This window comes from Aulostomus chinensis, chromosome 10, assembly GCF_037954235.1.
Source record: "Aulostomus chinensis isolate RoL2024-O1b breed Wild chromosome 10, RoL_Achi_v1.0, whole genome shotgun sequence".
Lineage (NCBI taxonomy): Eukaryota > Metazoa > Chordata > Actinopteri > Syngnathiformes > Aulostomidae > Aulostomus > Aulostomus chinensis.
Window position 1 is genome coordinate 19,717,321 of NC_141329.1, and position 19,073 is coordinate 19,736,393.

Below are 19,073 nucleotides of genomic sequence, written 5' to 3' on the forward strand. Positions count from 1 at the left end.
GATTAAACACCCTTTTCACACCAAAATGAGGCTGAACAGGCCTCAAACGCAAGACACGCACATAGCAGCACAGGCCTGGCACCATAGATCGCTTAAATAGGGTCCTCGGTCTCTGTATTCTGTTTATCAGTCAGCGTCCACTCAGTTGCAAGTGAATTACAGGAGACTTGATGTTCCAGATTTAGTGATGGTGTACACCCACACAAGGTCAGGCTTTGATATGAAACCGCCATATGGTTAGCCTCTTTTGCCTCTTTGCAGGGAAGTTCCACCTTGCCTCCAAGATTGGGCGCATTGAGAAGAGCGTTGAAGCACACAAAGGAGCTGTTTTAGCTGGCCGATGGAACTACGATGGGACTGCCCTCATCACAGGTAAGACACCTGGAGAAAAACTTGATTTCAGCTTATATAATGCGACCGATATACCATTTTAAATAACTAGTAGTTTGTTTTTTTTATTCAGTGCTGTGTCCCTGAGGTCCATTTGATGTGTTTCTTTATTTGCTTAGCTGGAGAAGATGGACAGATCAAGATCTGGTCTAAAAGTGGAATGTTACGCTCAACTCTAGCCAGTCAAGGTAAGGTAGCTTTATTTGAGTCGATTGAAGCCACATATTTGGCTCTTCATATTTAGTAATGATCATGTAAATAAACAGGTTTCAAACATATACGATAATAATAATGCACCACGTTAGTACAACACTTTTCTAAGTACGCCAGAGAGCAAAAACAAAGTAAATTTTAGTAAAGTAAAAATGAACATCTAGAAACATTAAAATGAATAAAGAACAATATAAACAAAGGTGTAGTGGGATTCTACACTTCTACTAAATTCATTTTAATATTAATACTCATTTCATTATATTTATATATGTATTGAAGAATGTTTTTTTTAACCAAAGAATTGGCAGCTGTCAAGACGAATTTAATTAAACTTAAACTTATAGCTGGTGTGTTTTATTTGTGCTCAGGCAAAATGATCCCTCCAAGAAAAACAAAACACTACTATTTTTGTTGCAATATAATTTTTTTGTATCTTAAAAAAGAAGTTTTTTTGTGACTTATTAAACTAAGTGATTGCACCTTGTTTTTGTTTGTTTGTTTGTTTGTTTTTAAGACAAGGAGTTAGCTGCCAGCATGGTGTAATTGCAGAGTGTGAAAGACCTTTAACCTTTACTCTAGACAATACCTACATTTTAAAAACAACAAAAAAACAAACAAACTGCCTTACTGGAGAGAGGACTCGTCTTTTTTTTCTCAACAATTTTTAGCTGCACTATGTTTTCTCTTGTTAAGTCACAAGTCGATGGTACAACTGAAAACACAATATTAAATGATCGGCTTTTTGCCTGTCACTACAAGCGTGCTCTTTTATCCATGGCTATTAGTGGCTGTTAATGAACCAGGGACCGAGCACATTTTGAACTGGTACCTGCAAATTGATTCTGCATGTTTTTATGTACCTTCGCGGTGGCTTGCATGAAATTAATTTGCCGGAAACTGTATTCTAATATTCTATTAAACTGGTCCTAGTGGTTTGAAATTTCTACCACTTACCCATATTTTTCTATCCGATAGGCCTACATAAAACAAGTAATTTCTTTAGCTCATGTGCAGCAACTTTTTCATTCATTTTTTCAGCCTTCAGCTAATATTTGCCATCAAAACTCAAATTTCTCTCATATGGACATCCATATGTTAATTCAAACTGGTGCCCTTGCTGGTCACAACTTGCTCTTATAATCATGTCATCTCACAAAGATTAGATTTTAAAATAAAGAAGAGTAAAAACCCAAACCTGTATCAGATTCACGCAAGACTTGTATGTTGCTACATGAGCATGAGAAACAGATGATCTTATGGCTGGAATACACCGGACACATGCGCCGGGTGACACGGCTCTCATTAGAATCAGCTGAAACTGCCATATTGACCATGGGAGCCACATGCACCCACACGGCTGAAAGTCAATACTTCATTGCACCAGAGGCAATGCAAGACAGCAGCGCCACATTGTGGGTTGTTTTTTTCCATGACACGTCAACCTAAATAAATCAAATAAATGTGTATCCATGATGCTGTACTTAAAGTGATCAATATGCATTCAATGAAGTTGATGATGTCACATGTTGTACACAACAGCACGCCATACAGATGGTGCTGTGTGGCAGGTAAAAAGACCCGTTCCGCTCGGCTGACGTGATGCGCCACGTACATGCCTGGTGTATTTTAAGCGTTAGACTGACAGAATTAAAGGAAGTCACGACTGTAGCGACTGCCAGTCAGCAGCAGCCATGTGAAGACGATCGCTGACCAACCAGCTGCAGGCATTTAGTCAACACTATACACCGCCAATTACATCCTCTCAGTCTTTCTCTGTCATACAGACACGCACAAACAGATTGTTTTTGGCCATTGTGACTTTTGAAAAGTGCCTCTTGTGACAAAGAGAAAAGAGCAAGACACTTAAAAGGCAAAAAGGTTGACTTTCATTCTTATTTTTGTGTATCGGGGGTCTTTCACCTTCTTTCAGCTCAAACACACAAGTTCACTTCCTCGGTGGTTTGTGAGTTAACACTCACAGGAAATAATTTGTTAACCACACATGTTGTTTCATTCTGTTTATCAGACATACACTTTACATTTGAAAATATAACTATGTTTGCGTTATGAGGGTTGTGTTTTTTGTTGGGGTCTTGTGCATCTACATCATGAATGTGTGGCTGCATCGCCACATTTGCAGGACTGTTTTTTTGTTTTCCCTTCTCTGTTACAGCTCCCTCTTTACTCAAGCCAAATCATTTAAAAGAACAATCAAGACACAACAAAGGAAATATGTTTTTCTTCATTTAATAATGACGTAATTTCAGCTCCTCTCCTTTGCGTTTGAGTGAATTGCGCATATATGTGCAGACTACAACCGGTCTTCCACTCTTACATTTTTTTTTCCTTTATTTTTATGAAAAGCATTATTAAGTTTAGAAGCTTTATAAGAGTAGAGTTTTATTGAAACTCATAAAAATAAGTCCTAATGATAAATTTCTCTATTCATTATGCACATTACAGATGGCTTACTTATTAAGTGATTCATTATGGGGTTTGACTTATTAAATGTTTCTCCTCAGTAGTTGGATAGAAAGGAGGTGGGGGATGGGGGGGGGGGGGGGCATTGGTTTCAAGGGAAATGGATGGCACACTCCTGCCGAATAAACCGGTGCTGTGGAAAACTTGTAAGGGAAACAGCAATTCTGTCCCAGTACGTAGAAATATTTTCCCTTAACTGGCTGTTTGAAGAATGAAGTGCCGGGTGCTGGGCTGCCCAACAGCAGGGGCTCAGAGGCGCACCAGTCGCCACATGGCACTCAGTTCACTGCAGGTGTTGCTGTACACACACTCACGTGCTACTGGAACAGGTTGTAAGACATCACAGAGTTCTTCTTGGGTACTATGACCCATTTTTTTTTTGAGAGAGAGAAAGTGAGTTGTAGTGGGAAGTGAGCGGCACGGGGAGGAGAGAGGGGAACTTTTCTCAACCCCTCTTATCGCCTTTGTCAGATTCAGACCACGTGACACGCTGGCATCTGTGCGAAACCACATGCACCTGGAGTGGGGTTAAATCACACGCACTGCACGTGTATCCACAACACACACACATACATGTTTACTTAAGTCATTTTTGGGGTATTGACATAGACTTGCATTCATTTCCTGGAGTATTACCCTAACCACTACTTGCCTAACCTTAACCTTAACCACTGACCCAAAAATCTTACCCATTCAGGACTCAGCCTTTATCCCCAATTACCCATGCTGTCCCCAATGAACCGGTTTCAAGTGTGGTTTTTGTTCCTGAAAGTAACTTAAATCATACGCATGCACACACACACACACACACACACACACACACACACACACACACACACACATTCTGACTTCATACTGTTGAGGTTAAGCAGGTTTTTGTAGTTGCTGTGCCTGCAAACTAAATGCTGTTCCATGAGCTGAATGATGAGGAGATCTGTGATGGAGGAATTGATACTGCTGGATCTTTTTGATGACTCCTAGTTTGTCAAAGAAAGGACAAATTCATACATACACACATAACCTCATGTGGTGAAGTCCTGTAAATGTATTTACTGGCATAATATGCTGAAGTACATCAATTGATCATCGGTTTTAATAATCAAAACGGTCATTTTCTGTGTACCCGTGTATCATCCAGGGTCTCCTGTGTATTCTGTGGCTTGGGGCCCAGACTCGGACCGAATCCTCTACACATCAGGCCGACAGCTTGTCATCAAGCCTCTGCAACCTAGTGCTAAAGTCATACAGGTACACCGAATTTTATGTATTATTATGTATGTTAGATTTCAGGAAACATGGTTACTCAAGAATAAAAATAAATGATATCACTGGAGTCATGTGATTTATTTTAAGTGCCATATTTTACCATACAGTGCACTTCTTGGTCACATGACCCAATATCTTCGAAGGCATGTTTGTAACTTTTATAGTATTTGCTAGGTGGGGAATTTGTTATATGTGGCCGTGAGCTGTACATAGCATTTTATGTTTTCAATTTTTTTTTTAGTTATGCATTTGTAAAAAAAACTCAACAAGCATCCAAAAATCATGGATTGTTGTAAAAAGTATACATAAAGTATCATATAATAAAATAAAAGTATGATTTTATCACACTCTGTCATCAGTGAGGAATTCTTTGTGCTACAGGCATAATGACATAAAAAAGTAATATTTCATTATTTCACGGAGGTGGGATCATCAACCATTATGGGAGGACTAACATGTTCCACCAGTAAAAATAAAGAGCTAGTCATTCATTTACCTGCAAGACATATTTTACTGTGATAATGCTGCTATGTGATCCTGTGCCCACTCAGGAATGTTCAAAAGCTGGACAGTGTGGCACTTCTTTACCCTCCAAAGACAGGATCATGACGTATTCCTGTTGTTCACATCTCTACTTTTTCACGTTTACACTATAACTAAAATAATTTCTTTGTGTGACAGATTTTAGTTTCCTTTCTTTAAAATCTTTGTAAATTAAACATGCGGTTCATTGATTTCCATTGAAATCACAGCTCTGAGGACCTTAAACACGCCACAGAGGGTTTTTTTGTTCTTCTTTATGTCAAAATTTCATTATTATTCTTCTCATTTAACAGTGTGTGTGGGACCTTAAATAAACAGTGGAGGGTTTAATTTGCTCCTTCTCAATCCTTCTACCCCTTTATCTTTCAAAGCTATAACCACATGTCCACATCAAACTACCACTAACACACACACACACACACACACACACACACACACTCTCATGCATCTGATTTTATCACCTCCCCACAAACAAACACAGTGATAAAGACTTTTGACATGTCTGTAGTTGTGTGTTGCCAACAGGTAACGTTTATGTACATATAACATGTAACATATAAGTTACAGAAAGCTGAGCTGTAGCTCTGTTGAAGTTTATTTGGTTCTTATGGTACTTCAGGTTGCTCATGTTACAAAAAGTGACAGCAGTGTTCTGTGAATCGGGTCAAATGCAGGTTGATTGAGCGTACCGTCAGCAAAGCGTATCATATACTGGCCTACTTATGAAAAACAGTAGAGGACCCCTATAACATCCTCCATGACCTTTACGATCCCTTACACAGACATAACACACACGCAGACAGAAAACACTCATGTGCATGATCCCTTTGTCAATGGGGTCAGCAAGGGGGACAGTATGGAACAAATTAGAAAATAGTGGAAGTAGGATGAGTGAACAGGAACAAGATGGCAGCATTCCTGCTCACCTTTGAAAGAGTTTATGAGAGAGACGGTGATAATGATTCAGTTTTGGCAACATCATTTTGCTCTGAGCTCTCTTTCCCCCTGTCTTTTTCTAGTGGAAGGCTCACGATGGGGTCATTCTGAAGGTGGACTGGAATTCAGTCAATGACCTCATCCTGTCAGGTGGAGAGGACTGTAAATACAAGGTGATCAGTGTTCAGTGCGTGCTTCAGAACATCATGTGTTGTTTTATGGGTTTTTCTTTAATCCATGTCCCTCTTCAACAGGTATGGGACAGTTTTGGCCGTCTGCTTTATTCCTCAGTGGCTCACGACTACCCCATTACCTCTTTGTCCTGGGCTCCAGATGGAGAAGTGTTTGCTGTGGGCTCCTTCAACACCCTGCGACTCTGTGACAAAACCGGAGTAAGGAAAGCCATTTTACCCTCCATCGATACGTTCTCTAATTATTTAATTCATCTGTTATAATAGAAACCAGTGCAGTCATATATCAGGAATTAGACAGTTGCTGGTGTACCAGGAAGACTTTGCAGCCGTTTAGTACGACGAAAGTAGTTCGGAGAGTCTGTCACTGAATGATTTGGATGTTATTCTATATCCAGCACGTCTCCATTATTTGTTTTATGCAATCATTTTTTTTGCATTAATATGAGCAGCATATGTACCCCATCCAAACTTCAGACAGGTACCTCATTCAGTACCAGCACAGGTACACTATCAAATACTTATACTTTCACATTTCAGTCAGGGGTCCTCAGTCTAATACCCTGTTTACTCACATGACCAAGGAAGTATGGATGCAGGGTAACTCCATGTCAGACTGAATTAATTCACACTCCAAAATAATATTTCAGCAACTGTCATGTTTGACGACATGACCAATTTTTTTTTGAGATAATATTTCTCATGCTTCTGGACCGCAAAAGTTATAAGAATGAACACAACAAAATGAAATTATTTATAAACGGCTGATCTTAACACGTGCAACATGTGTACGTGTCAAGATCAGGATCAATGTAGTGTGTTTTATTTGTTCATTCTTAAGAGTTGGTATAACATTTATGCTTCGTAGTCACAGTCACATTAAGTGTGCTACATTGTCAGGTGTTCCATAGCGGTACAGAGTGATGCAGGAATAAGACGTGAAAACTAGAATCAAGTTAGTATTGTTGAATGTCTGATTCTTATTTTCACAAAATCAACGGGTTTTCTTTCTTTTTTTTAATGGGGCTTTGGTTACCTGAAATAAGGTCTGTGATTATCACACAACTAAGATCATCTCAGGTTTGGTTCTACAGCATTAAAATGCGTGAGTAAATATCCCACCCATCCATCCATTGTCTTCTGCTTATTCCTACATTAAGGGTCACGGGGGGCTGGAGCCTATCCCAGCGTCAACGAGCGAGAGGCAGGGTTCACCCTAGACAGGTCACCAGTCCATCACAGGGCCAACACATAGAGACAGACAACCATTCACACTCACAGTCACACCTACAGTCAGTTTAGAGTATCAGTCAGCCTCGTCCCCAATTGCATGTCTTTGGACTGTGGGAAGAAGCTGGAGTACCAGAGAGAACCCACACAGGAACAGGGAGAACATGCAGACTCCACACAGAAAGATCCTGTGCCCGAGCCGGGACTCGAACCTGGAACCTTCTTGCTGTGAGGCGACAGTGCTAACCACTGCAGTAAATATCACTCTTGTGAATTTTCAAAGTTTTTTTTTATGCGTCTGAAAGTGGCGACAAGTAGCGAAATGAGACTACAGAGGCTGTCGGGGACTTTAGTCATCACACGCTGAAATTACGAAGCTCAGTGTAGTGTAGTTCGTTCATCGCGTAGCCATAGCTTTGTACTTAAAACATAAAAGTCGCGTTCATATATAAAAGTTATCTTGCTGAGCAAATAATGTTAGTCTTAAACCTTTGATTGCTACAGAGTTTATCTTCAGCAACAATCCAGAACACGTTTAAAAAAATCATTTTGTCCAGGGCGATGCTAACTTCTGTTTTAGTCCTAAAAATCCATGCAGCATTCTATGGGTTATTATATCATGTTGGCTCCAATGCGTCCCGTGCACAGTTCATCTTTATACACCACATAACAGAAGCACAGAACTTGTTGCATCGACCCTATATACAATAAGTTCTTGTTACCTGGTGCTGACAGTAACTGGATTGCTACGAGATGTGGAAATAAGAGGATGATGAATGGTAATTGTTTTGTTATTACTGAACACTCTGCCAGAAACAATATTACATGTTCCGTGCTCTGCCCTTATGGAACTTTTAGGTCTTCTTTCAGTTTACATTGAGATGTCAGTGTATTGCTTTATCAGACCTGTTGTGTTGAAAACAAACAGACAGAGCTTGGCTCTTGTGTGCTGATCACAAGGCATTTCATGCTCCATTTTGATTTAATTAGGATCAAATGTTTTGTTTTTCTGGAGCAAAAAACAAGTGGTCTGGAGAGAGGTCTGAGCCAACACATATGTCTTTTCCACGAGGGTAAGGTAGATGTGTGTGTGTGTGTGTGTGTGTGTTATCAGTTTTGGAGAGGTTGCATATTGAGTATGAATGTTGGAAGACTGAGTGGGCACATCTCCTGTGCTTTAGCATAACTTTTGGTCCTCTAAATCAGGGATTACAGTAGGTCTTGGAAAAATCTCCAGATTACAGCCATGATCTGATGAAATCATTCAAATGAAGGCAGCTTGTATCAATTTTCTCAGTCTAGACAAATCTAAAAATTAGTGCGCTATTAAAACTATAGCAGGCACTGGTGCAAACAACTTGCGCCTTTATTTTTTCTAATGACCCGATTCACCTTACCCCCCTATTATGGGTTTGTTTATGTGGTTGATTTGTTCCATTTTTTCATCATTGCACCACTTGCTTTGCTGTGGTGTGTCTTGGTTAAGGCAGTGTGATGATGATGATAATTATGATGATTATGGTTCTGCCCTGCTCCAACTGGAGGAAGGGTATGCTTGCCTTCTCCTCCCTAAAGCCCCTCAGAGACTGTGTGAACTGTAGCATGGCGTGGGAGGTTTGCTTAAGAAGAGGAGGGTGGATAGACAAAGTTTAGAACCAGGGGAAAAAAACCAAAAAACCTTTAAAGGTCACTTCACATTTCTGTGTGTTAATTTAAACAAGTCAGGTAAAATGTTGTTTGAAGTCATTCGCACCATCGGGTGCTATACCATAATTACTGTGCGTGCCAGTTTACACACAAACACTAAACCCAAATGACCAATCAGGAGAGCTCTACCTGTGCTTTTGCTGTGGTTTGTTTGCAGCACAGTAAGGGTTAAGCAGTCTTTTCAGTTACTTGCGTGACTAATGGGAAGGAGTTTCATTCTGTATCTGATACAATGAAACCTTGCACTTTAACGTACTACTGCTGGCTCAGCAGGATCAGTCCCGCACATTTAACCCCTTTACCTCCTGTCCAGCTCCACTCTCCTCTTGGCCTAAGCTCTCAACTCTTTTCTACTCCTTTCTCTCTCCTCCAGATTTTCCTCCCCCAACACACCCTGCAGGGCAGATGTAGTGTGTTACCCCCCTCATTATCATCGTGGAGAGGAGGGGGAGTGCAAACACACACACACACACACACACACACACACACACACACACACACACACACAAAGTTTACATCGAAGTAGCAAAAAGTACAGTGAAAGGAAAGAAAAGAAATCTCAGTGTTCAGGCAAGTCACCCATGGACTGAACATATTCAGTTTTCCCAGAAAACATAAACATTTATTATCACTGAATACATAATTGTCATTATATATTTAATAAATTTGTTGAGTTTGAGTTCTGGTGTGTGGAATACTTTTTCTCCTTCACAGGAGCTTTAACAGGACTCAAGACACAAAGAGCTTCACTGTCCCTTTTACAAGATTTGGGAGAGACAATAAGTCAGTGTCTGTCTGTGTGCCTCCATAGTATATGCATGTGCCCACATGCCTGTGTGTGCGTGCGTGTGTGCGTAACCATTGCCGTGCAAATGTGCCTGCGAGACAGCAGTCTATTTACGAGGCGCTGCAGCTGGTGTCTAGCGTCTGGACCCTGTCACGATCCCTGACACTACCACTGGCTAACAAGTAGGACTCATTGTGCCAGGCGATCACCGCCTCCCCTTCCTCCCTCCCCACCTCCCGCCAAACCCCCCACCCCCCTTTCTCTCCAGTGCACTTGTTTTTTCTCTCTCAACTGTACACCCATGCTCAGATACATAAACGTAAGAGCTGTTTAGTTTAGTCTTATGTGACTCGTGTGTAGTCATCACATCTTTATGAGTTCTGTGTCATCATGTGAAGTTATCACTGTTCAGTCAGCACTGAAGAATTCTGTGTTTGGGGAACATCAATCAAGTGTTGAACTTGTTTTATGTTCAGGGGCATATTTTATAATTGCCTTTCAGGTACACACAGGAAGATGTCTTGAGCTTATGGAAACGTTCACTAACTACCCCATTACTACCTTTATCCCTCAAGAATGCGAAAAAGCCAGCCACGTATATGTAGCCTATAGCTAATGGCTACCATCTCGAACAACTTAGAGGGGATCCTCTTAAACTAGCTACACACAGTTTCTAACTTCCCACCTCCCATAGTTTTGAAGTGTTTTCGTTTTTTTTGTTTTTTTTTTTGTGTCAGTTGTCGTAAGCCAATAGAATCCATTTCCAGCACACATCACTATAACATCTGCCTGTTCGCAGATTTTATAGTAATAATGTGTTTTGTATTATAATGTAATTTAAGTAACATAGTTGCATCCCAGTAATGTTAGCTGTTCAACAAAACAGTAGTAAGTAACAGGGTTAGAATTTCAAACCCAGATGTCAGTGCTGTGATAAAGGCAGAGTGAAACATTTGGAAGGTAGGTTGTGTTACTTTCCAAGCAGGTAGAAATCAATGAAAGTTGATATGTTCCTCTAGCCGTCTTACTCCGCTTTGTCGCCTTTGCATCGTTTGACTTATGAATGTAGCCAGAAGAAACACAACACAGCCGTGTGTGTATAGTGATTTTATCAGGTAATTAAATCGAGGGTTTTAGCAGCTCAGAGCAGTCGTATAAGCTGAGTAGTTGCCCCAGCTAACGAGTGCTGGTTAACTTGTGGTGCTAAAGAGCCAAACCATGTTTTGTCACTGTTTAAGCTCGATTACGGATTTCTTACAACAGAAAGGGAGAAATATGTACCTGAGAACACAGTTATTGTGAACATGGCTGATAAAGTACGCTAACGTTCATAAGTGTGAGCACAGACTGTAAGAGAGAAGAAATCTGTTGCCTCTTCGATGTTTTTCTACTCGCATCACTGTCGTCTTTCTATCCTGAATGTTGCCTCGTTTGCACTGTTATAGTTTTCTTTGAGACAAACTGTCATTTCCAGCTCATACAACTTTCTCGTAAACAAACAACACAATGGCTTGGTGCAGCCATCTTGCCCTTCCCATTCGAGGAAATGCTCATATGCCGACAGAACTAAAAACAAAACATCAAGATAAGTCACATATAGTCACAAAATTAGATTTTTTTTGTAGATATGTAATGAATATTTAAAAACCATGACCTATCCCTACTTGTTCCTCTGAGGATATAGCTGTGATCCTCTGTTTGCGGCACCTGCCGTAAATTGTTTCTTGATTTTTGGTTGTGAATTGTATCCGATGGAACTCCAATGGTCTCAATCTTACACAAAAAAATAATACCAAAACTTTTTTGGTCATGCATATTTATTCATTCAAAAAAGTTGTCTGTAGCCTCTTTAAGGTCTTTATGAGCCTTGCTCAGCTTTGCCACTCTGGGAATTGGGAATGGGTCCATGTTCAGCTTGAATCCCCATTGCTTCCCTTTCTCTAAGTTTCTTTTCACCTCCCTTTCCTCTTTAACGTACAGGCTCATTCTCTGTAGGATCTTTGTCCGGATCCTTGTAGCTGCCAACCATTATTTTCTCTCAGAGAGTCTATCACTTTTGACTGTCTGTGAGTCTGCCAGTAGTCAGTCTTTGTCGAACCTTGTCTTAGTCATGGCCTCTTATCCTCTGTGACATGCAATATTCTCCCTATTTGCCCCCGTCTTCTCAACTAGTCACTCATGCATTTTTCTCCACTGTACAATTGGTTGAGCATATACCTGAGCCTGTGCTGGCAGTTTGCTGTCAACCTCTGGCCAACATCTGGAAATTGCCGCTGCTGGAAGAGAATAAAACGCCCCAAAGTGAACCACAGAGATCATGAACCACTGTTAGTGGAGCATGAAAAGCCAAAAGAAACCAGTGTAGATTTATTAGACTGTGTGCCTTTATCTGTTTTCATCACATGAGAAGGGGACTTTTAGTACGCCATCGTACAGATGGGGGAAAATGTCTGTCCACAGTTAGGGAAAAGGCAGCAAAAAGCCTCAGACACAGAGAGGAAAAAGTAGTTTGAAAAACAACAGCAGAGGAGGTTCCAATGGGAGAGTAGATGAAGAGTATGTCCAACTGAAATGATTTGCATAAGTCTGACAAAGAAATGCCATGTGCACATGCAAAAAGATGGTGACGAAGTCTGTCTGAAAAAGAAGAGTATGTTTGAGAGTGTGACTGTGTGAAATGGGGAGAAAGAGAGCAAGAGTGAGGGAGCATTGTCAAACAAAGAGAATCCTGAGTCAGCACCAGAGCAGTTTTCTCCCCAGGCAACTGGGCAGGGCTACTCCTCTCTCTCTCTCTTTCGCTCTCTCTCTCTCGCTCTCTCTCTCTCGCTCTCTCTCTCTCGCTCTCTCGCTCTCTCTTGCTCCCCCCCACTTGCTTCACCCCTCCTTCCCCATACAAATCTGTGCTTTTGCATGCTATTTCTTGCTTTCCACACTCTTCCTTTCTGTTCTCCTGCTGAAGTGAGGCAGCTCCCTCCATACGCTGTAAGTTGGAGTGGTAGAGAGTGAGCACAAGTTCTGAAAAGGGCAATCTCATCATTCTACGCTTTCTTCCTCCACCATTTTGTCTCTTTTGTTTTCATATGAATTTTTTTTTTTTTTTTTACTGATTCCTTTTAACACATTATGATGAAGTTTGTTAGCCAACCAAAGTTTATCTTAGGAGTGTGTGAACAGTGTAAAAGTGTATAAGTAGACTCTCCCAAGGAGCTCATTAGTTTTCCGAGAAGAATGTGAGGATAATGGTTTCTTCTTTGTGTTGTAGGACCTTTGTGCCAAACATATTTTGGTTTTCTGTGTTTCTGAACTCATTCTGGCACCATCTGTGGAACACTGTATACTAAGGTCCTTCTTGCAGATGATTGACCCCCCCCCCCTCCTTTTTTTTTTGTGTGTGTGAGCACATGTTATGTGTGTGTTTGAGCCAGTGCTTGTGTGTGTAAAGTGGGTTAGAGTAAAAGGCACTTGTTGACATGGTATTACTTTTACACCTCTCAAGAGTTCGGCTAAAGGCTTGCCTTGTTGGAAACCAAAAAAGGAGGGGAGCATGAAAAAAGAGCGCAGTTGGAGGGGTGGGTGTGTGCGCGCGCATGTATGTGTGTGTGTTTGTGTGTGTGTGTGTGTGTGTGTGTGTGTGTGTGTGTGTTGGGGGGGTTGGCCTCCATAAAAGATGGTGGTTTCTCTTTCCCTCAAGTTTCTCTCTCCCTCACTCTGGTTTCGTCCCTCTCCTTTTTTCCTTCACTTCTCCACCCTTCCTCCCTCCCCCCATGGTTGGAGTAAGCGTATGACAGTGAGACAGTGCTCTGCCAGCCCCACTGGCAGATTCATCATCCTTAGCAGCACTAAATCACTACCTCCACTTGCTAGACAAACATGTCACACTCACAGAGAGAGAGAGAGAGAGAGAGAGAGAAGGGGAAAGAGTGAGAGAAAAGAGACATATAAAGATGGGAGTGCGATACCGGGTGACGAATACAGGCAGATAGTAGTAAACTGGGGTATCACTTCAAGCTTTACTGCCAACCCAGAGTTCATTAAGGGCTGTTATTGAGGACTGGGCCTGAGCGGGAGGCAGTGGACCGAGGTCCAGAAGAGGATGATTTGAAAGGGTTTAATTGTGGCTCCTCCCCAGGGTTTCTCCCCCTTCAGTGGGCTTCCACACGGATCAGAATGGTCCTACCCTTTGACGTTGACTAATTTACTGACTGGTTCTCTCGTTTGGCATAATTTGTTATATATGTTTGCCTCCACAGAGAAGTAATGGTCTTGTCATCACATATGTGTATGTATGCACTTAACTTGATGTGTGTGTTTGTATTGCTATGTGCATACCTGTGTTTATTTAAGTTATATGAAAGCACTATTCATGCACATGTGATTTTGTCATTTTAGAGGACTAGCCAAAGTGTCAGGATGAAATTAAGACCTATAATACCCCCTACACCCTAGACCGTACATTCCATAAGACTGGCTTGGGACCCACAAGGGGGTCTTGGGAGATTTTATTCAGGTGCCAAATAAATTTGCTGAATTTTTTCTTTAGTTTTGTATTCGATATTAATACATCTGCAGTACACCTTTAAGCCACATGACGGAGCTTGTTTTCTTATACAGCACTGGAATGCAATACTAAAAAGTTAGGTAAAAGGCCAGGTAAGTAGTACAGAAAGAAATTATTGAGATTTGGTGTGGAAAATGCCTAATGTGGTTTATAACATTGGTTGACAGGCTAATAATAGAAGCTGCAATTGAAGTCTTATACCTTTAACAAGAAATACTAGCAAAACCTTTTTTTTTGCAGAAAAACACCTACTTATAATATTGAGTGTAGTATGAGACATTAGCTGACATTCTAGCAATTGTACTGATTAAAGGGGGGAAAACAGAGCCTTTTACCTCTATCCAAAATTAATTTTGGTCAAAAAAGCAAGTATTTAACATGTTTGTCTGTTTTCAGAAACACATGCACAAAACATGAGTTGTGCATGTGATGAATGGATCATATTCAATCTAATATAAAGTGATGCAGAGATGGTTTTGTAAATGATCAGGAATGTACATCTATTTAGAAAATTGATCTTTGCACAATTTATAGATAAGACAGATGTTTTGTCATTAAAAAAATAACACAGGGGGCCCCAGTCCTCATTGACATTGAAGGTGCAATTAAGTATTTGTGAAACTGAATAGTTCTGCTGCTTGCATAGGCAATTTGGAAGTCCAGAATAAATGACCTCTGAGTCGAGAAAAATTATTTGAATGGCAATAAATTCTGACATCACTGGTTTAAACTTCACGTATCATTTCAGAGCTCCGACTTCTTTGACCTGACATCACTTCCAAACTAAAAACACAACTTTCTTCTTTAATGGCAGGAATATAATCGATAAATGTGTGCATTGACATTTTACCACACATGAATGTGCATTTATGCATAATGTAAAGCAATATGTGGAGATCAGCAGGTATTTTAGTAACTAGCTAATTTTGCAGCGTTTTTTTTCCCCCCATCTGATTTGTCCTTCTGCATGAATTCAATTATTGGCGGAAATCTTCAGGTTGGAATTCCAACATCAGAGATGTTTTAAATATAGAATCTAGTCTACCCTGTTGCTTAGCAACTTTGCCAGGTGCCTTTGACAACCACCACACAGCTAGTCATAATTTATTGTACTAGCCATCCATGTCCACCATCACAAACCCTGCTTAGCTGAACCAAAATATCTAAACCCTGTTGTCTCACTGCTGCTGTCACTCCACTGCTACACACAACAGAACTTTCTTCTAGTTGACCTTAAAATGTTGTTGAACATTTACAAACAGGTGTTTGTTGGATACCGAATGCTTACTTTCATACCTGTAAAAAAAAATACTGAAGCATCCTAAAGTGACATATAGCAAATATTAAATCAGCTTAACTATTTCTGCCCCTGGTTGATGTAAAATGCATTATGGGATATGTCTGGAAACAAAGACTCCATTAGATGGGTCCTCTAAATTCAGCAAAAGGAGGCTGCATGTCAAGAATGTATTTAAAGACATGTTTGAAATAGTGTGTGTGGCCGGAAATGGCAGACTTCAGAGGATGCGACTCCTGAATGGGACATGTACTGACTAGATGTTATCAGCAGGTTTTTAAGATTACCCAATAAAGAACACATTAGAGAAATGGTTGTCAGTCAGTTACAATGTAAAGACTCTGTTGTTGTAGGGATCTCATAAAAACTTGTCTGGGGCCATTGGCAAAATTTTCCGGACCATTCAGTCTGTTTGTAGATCTTTGGATAAACTAGCCATGATGATCAGGACATTATGGTACCACGATCGTGGTGTTGAAGGTCCATTGCAGGGTAAAGGGTCAAATCTGTTGTGACCTTTTGTAGCATGTCAGAAACACAGCCTGTGTGTGTGTGTGTGTGTGTGTGTGTGTGTGTGTGTGTGTGTGTGTGTGTGCGCGTGTGTGCGCACAAGCACATGTGTGCATAGTTGGTGCTAATAGAATTCTGCTGTCCAGCTCACAGCTGTGTCCTGCTGATGAGTCCCAGGAGGCCCCAGCATGTGTCTATGGTTACTATGTTGAGGCTCCAGCCTGAAACCATGTGTAGATCATTACTCTCTCTCTCTCTCTCTCTCTCTCTCTCTCTCTCTCTCTCTCTCTCTCTCTCTCTCTCTCTCTCTCTCTCTCTCTCTCTGCTTCCCCTAACACTCCCAGCCCTCGCTCTTCTGTCTCGCTCAGCCTCAGCTCTAACTTGTACCACTCCACACTCGTCAGGCCCAGACTCTCCATATCTCTCTTGCCTAGCCAAGTGAGTATTGCTATAGAGATATGTAGAGCTCCTCTCATTCACCTATGTTTAGAAATAGACCTGTTGTGTGCTAGAGTCAAGAATGCAAAGGGTTCATTGTTAGGTATTCCGAGTGTTAGCAAGTTGATTTAATGAGTTCTGTTTTTTTTGTAATACTATACCATTGTGTTCATACCAGTGTATATGAAATTACAATGAACAAAAATAAAAGCACAAGATTCATTAACATTTAATGTTTTTATTAAAAAAAAAACCACAAATCATAAGGACAAAAAAACAAAACACAACATCCATCCATCTATTTATTTTCTATACCGCTAATCTATTGGGTGGGGGGGGGGGGGGTTGGAGCCTATCCCAGTTGACTTTGGGCAAGAGGCGGGGTTCACCCTGGATGGGTCGCTGTCACAGGGCCGTCAGTGGCAATTAGGGGTTCAGTATATTGCTCAAGGTTACTTCAACATGGTCACCGGGGGAAGTGAGGATCGAACCACTTCGGTTGCTAGACGGCCACTCTGCCTCTGAGCAATGCGGCCCCAAAACACAAGAGTAAATGTGAAAATACAAAAAAACTCAATAACAAATCATAAATCAAATACAGAGAAACAGAAAACGGTACAAAAAAACACAAAAGAAAAGGAGAAACCTAATTTCAAAGCAGAAAACATAACAACATCAACTTCCTCTAAATGTGGTCCTCCAGGCCAACAGTGTTTTGCTGCGTTGTGGTAAGAACAAACAGAGCCGGTAGAGTAGGTAAAAGCAACAACCTTTACACTGTTGATGCTCCGTGTCGTGTCATATTTCAGGCAGTAGTTGAACATGAAAGTGATGCGTATATAAAGCTTAAGATGTGGTAGTGGTTCTTTTAGTCTTTTGTTAATTTGATTTAGAGAAGGTAGAGCCCCCTACTGTATATCTAGAATGGGAGGATAGGCTGCCATTAGTACCGCTAGCTACTATCTTAGCTGCTAACGATGCCAAGGGACTGTATCAACATTATTCTCATTATGCTAAACCATGCAAGAGATAAATATGATGGATGAGGGATATTTGCCATTGAGAACCCTTTGGTAGGTGGAGCATAGTTGACCAAAGTGGCCATCGAGTAGCATCGATAGCAGGCAGCCCAGCCTTTCACCAAGATAACCGACTACAGTCATCGGTTCCCCTCTCTCCTGGTCTTTTGCTGCCTCTCCTTATCCGAACACTCAACCCACCCATCCCCCATGTAGGGTCACTGCAAGCTGACTTTTACTGGGCCTCCTAATCTACTGAAAGATTGATGAAACCTCATGCAAAAACCACCTCCCCAAAAACAAATGGTTTTGCTTTTAGTTTGAGTGAACTCTCATTGACTTTTTCAACTTGTAGAAATGGTTTGGGATCTAGTAGTTTGTTTATGAGTACCTTTCTGACAGCTGCTTTGTGTATGCACACCCAATATCTATTTATGATGCGATATTTGAATATGCTTAGTGTCCATCATAGTCACATATGCGGGTTGTGGATTCAATGTGCAAAGATTCACTCTGTTCAGATAGATGTACTAAAGTCACCTTTTCTGACTAATGTTAACCCTGAACTAGTTTGGCTCCCTTTAGCTCCCACTGACCCAGTAGCACCAAAAATTAACAAGTAATGTAGTTCTTCTTTAAAAAATGTACAATATAAATTGTGGGGACATGTAATACTGAGGTAAACCTGTATCTCCATCACCAGAAGCTTTATTGTCATTTCATTTTATAAAATGCTGATATTGGAGAAAAGGTTTAAGGTTTATGTCTGAAGTAACGATCCAAAAATTTTAAACTTGTCAAATGCATGCAACCATCCCTGTGGATGTTTTTACTGTGTGTAAAGAAATTCCCTCAAGACTTTCTTGAGATATCATACTGATGTGAGCTGACCTTGATCTTTTTTATCACCCCCCCCCCCCCAAAAAAATCACACGCTCAGCGCACATGCACAAAATTTTGGCATTTTGTCACACTTTTCCTTTGCCCTCTAACATGGTGCCGATTACTTCAGTCAAACACTCTTTTATTATTTCTGCATCATGGAATGGCTTTTTGTACCTATCCATAATCCACGCCACTCTGAGTGAGCACTCCGTTGCCTTTTGTCATTGTTTCATACTTGAAACAATTTTCTTGCTTGAAGCTTCATATGACTTTTTCAGCTTTTCTATTGGTTCTGTTCTTAGCGCTGAATTAGGAGGAAAATCCCTTTCAAAAGAGCCATGTTCTGTCACATAATGGCGTTTGACATTTACACCTTTGATCAGAGCTACCGCCTTTAGGTATATGAATCACAGGTTTAGTGCTCGAGGGAGGTAGAATGAACAAATACTTATCAGTCCATTCTTCATTGAATCACAGATTTTCACTGTCAGTCTTTCTCTTACTAGCGCACTTAGCCATTGTGATTCTTTCACATTCCGTGGGTGTGTTGTTGGTAACAACAGGCGAAGTGCCGGCCCAAGCAAATTACTGCTGCAATATCGAGAACTCTCGCTGCTCCTAT

General features: G+C 40.8%; 1 protein-coding gene across 3 annotated transcripts in view; it reads left to right on the plus strand.

The window, feature by feature from the left end:
• The window catches only part of ift80 (intraflagellar transport 80 homolog (Chlamydomonas)), a 44,065-nt gene that overhangs the window by 6,125 nt on the left and 18,867 nt on the right, over nt 1–19,073 (plus strand). For all 3 annotated transcript variants that reach the window (XM_086216325.1, XM_086216324.1, XM_086216326.1), the window contains 5 exons: nt 262–372; nt 510–578; nt 4,223–4,332; nt 5,913–6,002; nt 6,084–6,221. In XM_086216325.1, the coding sequence (XP_086072451.1) occupies nt 262–372; nt 510–578; nt 4,223–4,332; nt 5,913–6,002; nt 6,084–6,221 (518 nt within the window). The remainder of the gene's footprint in view (nt 1–261; nt 373–509; nt 579–4,222; nt 4,333–5,912; nt 6,003–6,083; nt 6,222–19,073) is intronic.